At 37.6% G+C, this 12,632-nt stretch overlaps 1 protein-coding gene across 3 annotated transcripts in view; it reads left to right on the top strand.

The window, feature by feature from the left end:
• The window catches only part of SH3GL2 (SH3 domain containing GRB2 like 2, endophilin A1), a 260,562-nt gene that overhangs the window by 240,516 nt on the left and 7,414 nt on the right, over positions 1-12,632 (top strand). For all 3 annotated transcript variants that reach the window (XM_077148083.1, XM_077148085.1, XM_077148084.1), the window contains exons 4-6: positions 9,110-9,253; positions 10,172-10,305; positions 12,271-12,429. In XM_077148083.1, the coding sequence (XP_077004198.1) occupies positions 9,110-9,253; positions 10,172-10,305; positions 12,271-12,429 (437 nt within the window). The remainder of the gene's footprint in view (positions 1-9,109; positions 9,254-10,171; positions 10,306-12,270; positions 12,430-12,632) is intronic.

Genomic DNA, 12,632 nt, shown 5'->3' with positions numbered 1-12,632 from the left:
CTTTAGAGGCATTCTTATTTTCTCTTTGAGCTATTTGGTGATTTAAGGGTTTCCACCTGCAACTTTAGTCCCACAGTAATTTGAGAGAGAGAGAGAAAAAGGGGGGCTTTGAAATTGTTCTTGACTTGAGTCTGACTGCGATCATTGCCTCTTAGTAACTTATGTGAACTTGGACCAGTTTTCCAGGTTCTTTGAGTCTTGATTTCCTCAGCTTAGGATATAGCATATCAGCCTTTCTACAAATGGGAATAATGCAACCAGACCCACAGAGTTGTTGTGAAGATTAAGTTCAGTTATTTACGTTAAACTCCTTTCTCATGAGGCACTAATTAAAGGTTAATTTTCAGCTGCTAAATATAAAACTACCTGAAGAAAAAGAAACTTTTTCTAGAATTTTGTTTCATCTTGATTTGTTTGGGATTTTCTTCATCTTTTTCCAGTTATCTAATGGCCTAGTCCCAAGATTCCAGATGTTATTAGATGAGCTACCTCTCTTTACTTGTCCAGGCATCAGTAATTTTCCTGATTTTTTATTGAACTGTAACGTACATGCAGAAGAGTGCAATGCCAAATCATAAGTATATAATTCAATGAATTACTGTAAGGTGGCACTCTTTTGCAATGCCGCCTAGTTAAGGAGACTGAACATAACTGGCAACCTAGAAACCCACGTCCAAGACACAGACTCCCCTGACTTCTAATATCATGCAGTTTGTCTGCTTTAGAACTTTACTTAAATTAGTAATAGAACATGTACAATGTATATACAGGGCACAGGGGAGACATAAGATGAGAAAAAGGGGTCATTTACACTTGGAGACAGTAGGAGAAAAGGATTGGGAAAGGTTTTGTAGAATAGGTGTGCCTGGAGCTGTGTCAGGCAGGTGTCCAGGGAAAGGAAAGGCCATTCTAAAAGATGAACAATTCTAGCAACTAAAGGAAACTGCCAGAAGTTTCCTATGGCTAGAGGCCAGATCATGCTGTTTTTGAAAGTTTTGTATCCAAGAATAATGGCTTTTAAGTAAGGAAACTTGAAAAAGTTATTGGAATCATCCAGCTTTCTCTGTTTATAGATGACGAACCTGAGACTCAGAAAGGTTAAGTAACTTATAAAAAATTCACATAGTGAACTTGTGGGCATCCCTGGCACTCATGGAAATATCAGCATTTATTGAATGTTTTTATCATGTGCCAGCACTGCAGCATACTTTGTCATGTAATCCTTACATCAACCCAATCTAATGAGGTGGAGGTACCATTTAACAGATGAGGAAATGAAGGCCCAAAGACACCCAGCAAGAAATAGAGCCAAGATTTGAAATCAGTCTGACTCCAGTGTCTGTCTTACTCACTCTGTTATACTGGCTCTCCATCCTGGTGTCCTTTCCATAATTAGCAGCTAGCTCCTACCTTCAGTCACTTTCTTTTATCCTTTCAGCTTGGATTTTCACAATTAAAATATTTATAGTCAGTTTTATTGACTCACTTTCAGAATGATACATAAGATACAGATCATAACTTTCAGTCAGTTTTGATATCATATACTGGTATCAGGCAGCATTCAACTGGGGAAACAAAGCCACCATAAATTATGGAATAGGGATTTATTACAGGAATTAGAGTTTATGCAGTTGTGGGGATTGCTGGGGGAAATAAAAGCATAAAGGTACAGTTGAAGATCAGAGAAAGGTCAGTGCTTGCACAGGTGAACGGCTGGTACTTGTATAGGAGAATCTACAAAATAGGCAGGTCCAGCTGTTGGAGCAAGACTTCAAGGGATCTGATGTGTAAGACTGTGGAAGGTCGTCGGCTCTTCAAGCTTTCTACTTCTGTGAATGTGCAGCAGACTATCTGTGGAGCACCTCGGGTCACGTGAGTCAGCTGAGCCGTCATGCAAGAAGAACTGGACATCATGTCTGGCAGACTGAGGACAAACTGGAGCCTGCTGGCATCTCTACATCCATCTCTCACCTGCTCAGAGCAAGCATTATGGCTGCTGCTTCACATTCACCTCCCAAATCTTGCATCACCTCACTTTGGACTGCTTCTAACTCGGAAACATGCTTCCTGAAAATGTAGTTCCCAACAAACCAGGTTGACAGTAGAACACTCTAGCATATGCTCAGAAAACAGAACGTGGAATAAGGAAGAAGGAATGCCTTTTCTGGTATCTAGTTCCTATCATATGCTTTTGTGCTAGGTATGGTATTTGCTGTTTATCATTGAATGCTGATAACTAATTTATGAATTAGGTCTTTTTCTCACTTTAAAGATAAGGGAGCAAATGTTTGAGGGTTGTCACTAGCTCAGGGATATACAGCTAGTAAGGTTTGAAGCCAGATTTTTTACTTTAAGCTCAAAACTAATGTTTATTTTAATACACTTATGCTGCTTTCCATAAGAGACAGACCTAATGTTTTTTTTTTTTTTCATGTTTGGTCAATTGAATTAAGAAATAAAAAACAAAAACTAAGGCTTAGCAGAGAAATAGAATACACCACCATTCACACCTAGTTACCACACTGGATGAGCAGCCTTAGGAGAGAAACTGAGCAGTGACTCCAGGGACACTGCTTTTAGATCAGAGGAAATTAACTCTGACTGGCAGTGTGAGCAGAGCTGCTGTTTACTCTCAGCAGCTTTTTTTTTTTTACTTCCCTTCAGCTGTTCCCAGAATTAGAAATCTCATCAGGGATGCTGCAGATTATGCTCTAAAGTTGGGAGTTGATTGGGATTAAGCTTTGGATGCCCCAATTTGTTTTCCTTAAACTATAGCATAGATTTCTGAGGCCAAAATAGAAATGCTGTTTTTAGCAGATGACAAATCCATGGGAGCCAGTTTTGGATTAGGGCAGCCTTTCAGGGTCATCCTGATTTCATTTCAGCTGTTTCAGTTCACCTGATAAATTTTCTTCCAGAATTTACCTCTGTGTAGATTCATCAAACCCTTTCCTTTGATGATATTTTCTGGTGATGAATTTCACCTGTCAGTCTTTGTTAATGTTTCTCTTTCTGGTCGGTTCTCCACCTCTGAATGCATTTTTTTTAGTGAAACTTTTCAGTTTAAAACACCCTCAAGTTTAGTACAGTGCCTAGAATGTCAAGACAATTGTCAACTTCAGCCTCTAAATTTACATCTTATTTTAAACATCCTTTTCCCCTGAAGGCCAAAAAGTACAAAATATTTTCAATTTCTTTTCAGTATAATGAAAGTAATACATGCATACATTATTTTCAAATCAAATAGTTTTACAACACTTTTTATAAAAACAGCAGTCCTTGGGTTGCCTCCTTCACCTTATTCCCACTCCCCGTTCAAGACTCTTCTGGCTGTTTCTTTCGTCTTCACGGCTACGTCTTGAAACAACACACTGATGTTGCTCCTGCTTGATTTTCCAGCTTTAGCTGCTTTCTGTTTGCTTTATCACTTTGGGCAATAGGAATGTTTTCTTCTTTTTTCTGCCTTCCCATTCCTGCTCATACTTCCCTTCTCCTAATATGCTTAAAGCATAATTCTTGTGAGACCACTGTTCAATAGTTATTACATTTTATGTCCTTGTAAATGTTGTGCAAAACTGAGACAGGTAAAATAATATATTTCCTTTCTTGTGCAATCTTTTTGTTTTCCCTGGAGTTAGTAATTGTCTTTGTCATTTTCTTATTTTTTTGTGTGTGTACCCTTCCCAAACACTCTATCCAAACATGTTCAGGTATCCTGTCAATTTCATCTTCTCTGAGACTTTCAATGCTGAATTCTGGATTGGTTGCTGTCTTAGTTTGAGTTTTCCCAGAAGCAAACAATGAGGCAGTTATTTGAATGCAAGTTTTTTGTGTAGGAGGTAATTCCACCTTGTTAGGAGAGAATGGCAGTGAGACAGGGAAGGGAAGGAGGGGACAGTAAAGAGTGTTTTACAAAGCAAGGTTACAAAGATGGGCAGCTATAGTTTGATCCCACTGGAGAATTTGGGGAGCCACACTTCCTTGAGGGTTATCCCATAGAACAAGGGAACCTATAAGCTCCCTTGTAGCTTGTGGCTCCCTGAGCTGCATACATCTGGTTGTGTGGAGTGACAGCAATATTTGCCCTCTACACCTGATGCTCAGTGACCCTCTTAAGATCTCCTTTCATCATCATCATCCTGAGAATTCCCTTCACCTCTTTCCTTACATTGGGATCTCTATTCTCTAGATCCCGTAACTGTCTCTATTCTTGATTGAGATCCTCATTTAGGTAGAACGCCTCTTCCATTAGCTTGGGAAGAAACAAAGTTAAGACCTTCCTTGTGTATTTGAAAATGTCATTATTCTAATTTTACACTTCATTGATAATTTGAATGTAGCATTTTAGAGGAAATTTCTCACATTGCTCATGCTTTACTCATATTCAATATCTTCTGATTCTTGATATTTTGTACATAACTATCTTTTCCTCTCTGAAAGGTTTTAGGAAGCATCTCTTTGTCCCCAGTGTTATGGGATTTCACATTGATGGTCCTTGATGTGAACCTTTTTTTATCCATGTGTTGAGCACTCACTAAGCCCTTTCAGTCTGAAAACTCATGATTGTTAGTTCTGAGAAATTTTCGTGAACTTTTGAAATTTCTTCATTTTCAATTTCTGTGCTCTGTGTTTCCGGAACTCCATTATTCAACTGCTAGACGGCCTGGGCTGATCCTGATTTTATCTTTTCTGTTTTCCATCTCTTTGATTTTTTTGTTGTAATTTTTGGGAAAAACTTTATTATCTAATCCTTCTATGGATTTTTCTATTTTATTTAAATTAATATTTAAATTTAAATTATATCTTAATTTCTGGGAGCACTTCTTCTTGGTTCCTTTTTTAAATTCATCAGTAAAATATCTTTTCTTAAATACCTGAAAATAATAGCCATAGTTACTTTTCCCTCTGTGAATTTTGACTTATAATTTCTTTTTTTTTAATTTTTATTTTGGTCTCTTATGTTAGAAGCTTTGTACAAAATCTGGTAAGAGTTGCTGTCCCTTTCCGTTTAGGAGTAGGACTAAAGCTGTGTAGGGCAATTGGGGTTTGTTACCTATAATGGCTTCATTCTAGGTTGATCTCCCTGCAGTTGTTGCATTCCATGCTTCCAGCTGTGAGTGTCTTCGTGTCTCTTCTTTTGGTCTGCTTGTATATTCCAGAAGAATTTTCCAGTTTCCTGTCTGGAGGGTACAAATCTGGCTACTAGTTCTTTGAGAGATAATGGGGGACATAGCTTGGCAAATCTCACCATTCAATATATGGACTGGCCCTAATCCCCTATTTTAATATAGAATCTCACTCCCAGCAGGGGTAGGTGTCACCGCTTCTCTCTTTAAAAACAACAACAAGAAGAAAACTGTTGGATTACCACATATTTAAGTTTTCAACAAAAGAAACCAGTTTTCTAGAATTCATTCTCTGTTATACTCCAAAAAACTCTTAGATGCGTTAGCCAAATGATGAAAGCTGAACCTGCTTCTGGAGACCTCTGTGGTGGGTGTATCTTTTCCAAGCTAGTCTGTTCATTCATTCATTTATTCCTTCAGTAGACCTGTATAAATAGCTGCACCTAAGGCTTTATGCTGAATGGATACATGCATGAATATAACCAAGGTCCTGCTCCTAAGGACCAGGGAGAGATTGCTGTGGGAAGCTATTCTGCAACAGACTTAGCAAAGGGAACCTGAACTAGGATAGTGATGGTGGGAAAGTAAACATGATAGTGCAAAGAAGAGAAAGAAGTTAGATCTCTAGAGGAACTCACAACTTGGTGGAGCAATTCAGGCTGAGACCTTATTAGAAGAATTTGAGTGTCTCATTTGTATTTTCAAGCTTTGCTCCTTGTTTCTTAAAGTACTGCCTTTAGAAATGATTTTAAACCATTATGTTACTATTTAAAGGTAGTTAATTTAGAGGTCTGGTAATCCTTTTCAAGAACACATGAATTTTCTTAATCCAAGTTTCTTAATTAAAATGTAATGAGGTCATAAATGAATTTAAAAGCTAGCCTTTTCAAATATGTGGGTTAGTAATTATTTTTAGATAATTAGAAGAAATAGTTCAACTAATTGAATATGGTTTGCTCTCTCTTCTCATGGAAATATACCCAAGATATTTTTAAGTAACTAGTAAGAGAAAAGTTCTTCATAATTGTACAACATTCAAAGGATAAATTTCAACATTGTACAATATTGGAACAATTTTAAGTTATTTGCCAGAACACAACTTTAACAAAACTAAGATAGAAGCACAAATCAATAACCAGCTTCCATGAAAGGAATAAATGTTTAGAATATAAAATGATCAAAACAGGGTTTGAAGGAATTAACAACCATTTGTGGTTTTCATTACTCCACTTCTTTGATCTCCATTTATTGTCTTTCCTGCTATTCGTTCTGTACTACTTTTAGTCTGGTGTTTGCTATTTTCATTTTTATTTGTGATTGTTTTACTCCTTATTTGTGTTCCCTAGTACCTTGTACATCTTAGCCATTTCGCCCTTTATCATGCTTGTTGCCACTCTCTGTTTATTTATTTGACTTTTCTCTACACCTTTAGCACCTTGGGGACAGGGGTATGATTATGTGACATTTTCAGTGTCACGTTTTGTATGTTAACATGAGATTTAACATTTGATAAAAAGCAGAATAAAGAAAAATGTAATTTTATGTTTTTTTCGAGTCACCACAGACTTTGCTCATGCTAATAACCTAACTAGCTGTTTCTCACTATGTGGTTCTTGACTCAAAGATACTTCCCTCCAGGAATCCTTCTTTGCAGTGCCCCACCCCCATGAATAGAATGGTGTCATATTTTTATGACTGGCTGTAATTCCCATTATAGCACTTAGTATATATATACTTTCATTCGCATTGCTTTTTTAATAGATTCTGCCCTTGGTTCACTAAATATGTTTTGGAAGCAGGGAACGCAGCTGTCTTGCTCATTGTAATGCCCCTGAGGGACATCTTGAGTCTCAACCTTTAAGACCCAAGGTTTTTGTTTTTAGCTTTTTAAATTATATACTATAGCATATATACAAAGCGAAGAAATAAAAAAGCAATGGTTTTTAAAGCACTTTCAGAAAGTGGTTATAGGACAGATCCCAGAGTTTGTCATGTGATCCTCTCATAGTTTTCCTTCTCACTGCTCCAGAATATAGGAGGCTAGAGGGCTTAAATACTTTTTTTGTCATCACAATTGACTTTTTCCCCTTTTCTTTCTGTGAACAATAACATATATACAAAAAAGCTTTAAATTTCAAAGCACAGCACCACAATTAGTTGTAGAACATATTTCAGACTTTAACATGGGTTACAGTTTCACAATTTTAGGTTTTTACTTCTAGCTGCTCTAAAATACTGGAGACTGAGAAATAACAACTTCATGATTCAGCATTCATATTCATTTGTCAAGTCCTATCTTCTCGGTATAATTTCACCATCACCTTTGATCTTTCCATACCTCTCTTTGTGGTTGCTTGGGCTATGGCAATTCTAAATCTTTTATATTGGAAGGGTCTGTCACTAATATGGGATAGGGAGATGGAACTACCTGATGTTCTGGAGAGGTTAGATGAGGTTTCAGGACCTGTCTGGACCAGGGACAGAGGTTGTATGTATGTGGAGGTTGTAGGTTCCTGGAAAGTTACTCCAGTGCCTGGAACCCTTGTGGAATCTTATATATTACCTTAGGTGTTCTTTAGGATTGGCTAGAATGGTCCTGGTTGGGGGTTGGCAGGTTATGATAGATAGCAAGGTCTACCTGAAGCTTGCATAAGTGCAACCTCCAGAGTAGCCTCTCCACTCTATTTGAACTCTCTTTGCCACTGATAGTCTATTAATTACATTTCTTTTCCCCCTTTTGGTCAGGATGTAATTATTGATTCCATGGTGCCAGGTCTGGACTCATCCCTGGGATGAGTCCCATGTCGCCAGGGAGACTTTTACCCCTGGATGTCATGTCCCATGTAATGGGGGAGGGCAATGATTTCACTTGCATAGTTGGGCTGAGAGAGATTGAGGCCACATCTGAGCAACAACAGAGGTCCTCCAGAAATAACTCTTAGGCATTCCTATAGGTAATCTAAGCTTCTCTACTACCTACATAAGCTTGACAGGAGTAAGCCTCATGATCGAGGGAATGGCCTATTGATTTGGGTAAGGACCCAAGGTTTAAATAAAAGCCTGTTTGAAATAAATGTTCAAGATTAAATGCTGGTCACTGAATGCTCACAATGCGTTTAAGCTATAATTCTATCAGGGTTTTCCATGCAGTGGAGTCTTGGGCACAGCTAGATTAATGTATACTCCAAAGTCTTGATAATGAACCTGAGGAACCCATAAAAGCATCCTAGTTTCAATTAAATCATTGGCTTTAATTGTTTGTTAATGAAACTGTCTCTTCCATCAAAGCTAGAATTGCTTTTTAGGCTTATCCTCTTCTATAAAAATAAAAGCAAAAAGTAAAATTTTAATTGTGACTGTCTTTGTGGCACAAAATGAATTTTATCATGCAGTTATATGCTAGAGAAATGATTAAGTCTTTTGCAATGAACACAGTATTTCTTCTTCTGGAAGTGTTTACCATCAGAATCTTAGTTGAGAAATGGTTTTGAAAATAGTTCTGTTTATACATTGTATAAGTGAAACATGGCATAAGGCCCACGTTGCAAGAATGCCATTAATTTCTTTAATTCATAGACTCTTAGAATTGAAATATAAAACTGTTATCCTAAATTTGAAGAGCCCATAATCTAGTCATTTTCAAAATGCTCTCCATGGAGTCACTCAGTAGTACTGCTGGGATCACCACAATAAAATGAGGATAGGGAAGGCTACAAGAAAGGGAGGTAGGAGCCTATTTCATTCAGAGTAGCTTTGTCTTTCCTACTTAGGTCTTCATAAGATTTTAAGAAGAGTTTTTAAAAATCTGTCCATCTATCTTTGTGAATCCATCAAGCCCAGAAGCTTAAGGTATACTTTTAAGTGTCTGAGCTGGTTTGTAGGCTGGTTTAAGGCCTCATTCCCCAGTTTCCTGGGGAGTAGTAGTCCTATTTCCACTATACCACATTGTCTGACTTGAAAACCTGCTGTCTCTTTGCCTTCAGCTTCCAGAGCTAAACTCAGCATGATTAATACAATGTCAAAAATCCGCGGCCAAGAGAAAGGGCCAGGCTATCCTCAGGCAGAAGCACTGCTTGCAGAGGCCATGCTCAAGTTTGGAAGAGAGCTTGGAGATGACTGCAACTTTGGTAATGATGCTTGCTCACATTTCAATTCTTTTGTTTGTCCGTGGGGATTTTGGCACCAGTAGACCCTCTGCAAAAAGTTATTCAAATCATTTTACATTTTGATTTTTAGTTTTATGTCATGTGCACATGGCCCAAAATTTTTTTCAGAATTTAATCATTTTTAACATGATCTACTTTAGGGTTGGTTTGTTTTTTTCCCTGATGAAATCTTAATCTTTGCCATAGCTTTGGTTGATATGCTCAGGTGCCTGAAAATTTTCAGTTGGCTTGTCTGGCAGTAACTGAATATCGAGGCAGAGTGAGCAGTGAAAATGCAGCATGTTATACTCAGCTCCCTTTTCCATGGGCTTTCTCTTAGATCTCTATTCTTTTGTTTCTTAGTAACTGTTTCTACTGCCCTGGATGAGACTTTCGTTTATTCCTTCACCCCTTTTTCCTTCAATACTCAGAAGCTAGTATGGTTTAGCTACCATACTAAACACTTTGTTTTCACCCCCTTGTGAAGTGTGATCTTAACAAATAACTATCCTTTCTGGTTAAATCTGCCTCTCTATTCCTGGTGTTTGCTTCTGCTCAAAGAATTGGCCATAAGGCACATCATTTCACCAGTTAGGGAAAGCTGGTACTTACGAGAGAGGCAAGGGAGCTTCCCAAATCTTTGAAGAAAAGCACATTTTTTACTTTCTTTATAATAAGGAATAAAATAGCTTTAGAACGCATCGAGTCTTTTGCCCTGTATAATCCACTGTGAGTAGAAAATACACTGTTCTCTGGAAGCCATTATATTCTCTCCCTTGTCTAGGTTGTCTTCAGAAGGCAAGCAGTAAACCTGGGTTTTTATCTGTGAAGGGCCCTGTTGCTGCAAATACTTTACATCTTTGCTCTTTTACATAGAAGAGATTCATTCTCCCATTGCAGGCCCAGCCCTCGGGGACGTGGGGGAAGCAATGCGGGAACTCTCAGAGGTGAAAGACTCTTTGGACATGGAGGTGAAACAGAACTTTATTGACCCCCTTCAGAATCTTCATGACAAAGATCTGAGGGAAATTCAGGTATCTACACCCTAGTCTTCTGGGAAGTGTGTGGTTAAATAGAATTAATGCAGGTGTCCTTTTCCTTTAAAAAGCATGTTTTAGCCTGCCTTGCTAGCTATCAACACTGGGCACATGACTTACAAAACAATTCCCAAGATAAATGGAGAGAAACCAAACCTGCAATATCTTTTGCCCTCTTGTTATGATGTTATGACTACATCACTCATGAGTATTACATTTGCCTTCTTTCTGTTCATTGTTCATATTGAACATTTTTCACCAGAAGTATAATTATCCTTTCCCTGAAAACAACCAATTTTATTAATTATTCTACAGTTTTATTGGTTCATTGTCCCTCTAAAATACTATCTGCACCTGTCATTAGCATAAGTAAAGTTACTGCATCTAAAACCCCATGTTTTTATATTTTCATGATTGTTACGATTGAGTAAGAATACCCAAAACTGTCCTCTTTCTAAAATCAGATAGCTCAATTGAACTATTTCTAATAAATAACGTTTAACCGGATTGGCCTCTAAATTGATATTAAGTATTTATTTGCTCATTCATTCAACAAATATTTATTAAATCTATCTTAAGCTTAATTTTTTTGACTGCCATAACTTTAAATGATGTGTCTTCTAGATTTCTTTCTTCCTAGCTTAAATCTCCTTCAGACTTAACCATTTGCTCAAGGTCACGCAGTTACTAAGTGTCAGACTCACACCTAATCCAAAACATAACTCTAAATCCAGTGCTCTACCCTACACCTGACTACAGGTTCAATTATTTTAAAAGAATATTTAGTTTGAATGAGGCACATATATTGAGGGAATGGGATGCAGTGAAAGGGAAGTTTTGAGATATAATTCTTCCTGCTTGACTTCCCATTTTCTTCACCAATCCCCACAATGTTGTTTTTTATTTTATTTTTTTTCATTTCCTTCCTTTCCACTCCATTCATACCCAGGAGGAAAAAAAATCTAGCGTTTTCTCACATCTGTTAGTATTGTATAAGGATATAACCCTCAGGAAAAAAAATACTTTTTGGCTTTGGGAAACTACTTCCCCACATGGTCATTGGAGATTTGGGGCAGAGGCAGGGCAACCATTCATTGAAGATAATTAATATGGCAAGGAGGGGAGGGCAGTGGGTTTGAAGTTGAGCATGGAACATTAAATGAGATCCTTTGCATTTTAGATTTCATAACTGAGTTTCATTAACTGTCAAAATTAATGGGGGACTTAAACTAAGTCAGTGCTTCCCAAAAGCTACCTTTTTGAGCACATCAGTCACATGTGCTCCAGCCCTAGATATACTAGGTCAGGGGATGAGGAACCCATTTTTTAATGAGCAACTTAGATGGTTTCAGTAGACTGGATTGCCTCAAAAACAGGTCCCTTTCAACACTAACATTCTAAGATTTTAAAAGCAAAAACACTGTTTTTCTCATTTATTTCAACAAAGTATTTTCCCACTGCCTTCTCGTGAGGTACACTCACTTTTGAAAATGAGACTTGTGGACCTTATGTATATGTATGCAAGAGTGTGTACACACATCCCCAGATTCTGTCATGGGACGGAAAAGGCATATTCCATGTTGCTTTTTGGCCAGAAGGCCAGAAAATAAAGGGTACTAGTATTTTCCATAATTTATTTCATATTCTTACCTATTTTTAAAAGCATTTATTATCTACATTTAGCCTTTGTGTTTGCGCAGCTGATGTGTTTCCTTCATTCTCTGATGACATGCTATTTTAAAACTTAGTGGGCGGGCCACGGTGGCTCAATGGCAAGAATGCTTGCCTATGATGCTAGAGGACCTGGGTTCGATTCCCCGTGCCTGCCCATGTAAAAAAAAAAAAAAAGAAAAAAAAAACTGTCTTATTTTGGAAGTAATGGGGCATGATGGGAAATTCAGCAGGAAAAAGACTTTTTGCATAGGTCCTGTGAAAGCATATTCCTACCATTGACTTTTTCAGCATCATCTAAAGAAGTTGGAGGGTCGACGCCTGGACTTTGATTATAAGAAGAAACGACAGGGAAAGATTCCAGATGAAGAACTCCGTCAAGCTCTGGAGAAATTTGATGAGTCTAAAGAAATTGCTGAGTCGAGCATGTTTAATCTCCTAGAGATGGACGTGAGTGACTCGCCAGTGGTTTTTTAATTAAATCTTGCCATTTGTAGCAAATTATTAATGGGCTAAAGAATTATGTAACTAAAAATGTTAATATTAGATTATACTATATGATGAGACCTTTACTAGGTGTTTCTTTCTTTTAAATAATTATAAACTGTGAAGCAGATTGAGACATGCCGAAGCCTTTTCTGCATTCCTGTAAT

The sequence above is a fragment of the Tamandua tetradactyla genome, chromosome 2 (assembly GCF_023851605.1).
Source record: "Tamandua tetradactyla isolate mTamTet1 chromosome 2, mTamTet1.pri, whole genome shotgun sequence".
Lineage (NCBI taxonomy): Eukaryota > Metazoa > Chordata > Mammalia > Pilosa > Myrmecophagidae > Tamandua > Tamandua tetradactyla.
Note: the sequence above shows the minus strand (reverse complement) of the source record. Positions and strands in the feature narration are given on the sequence as shown.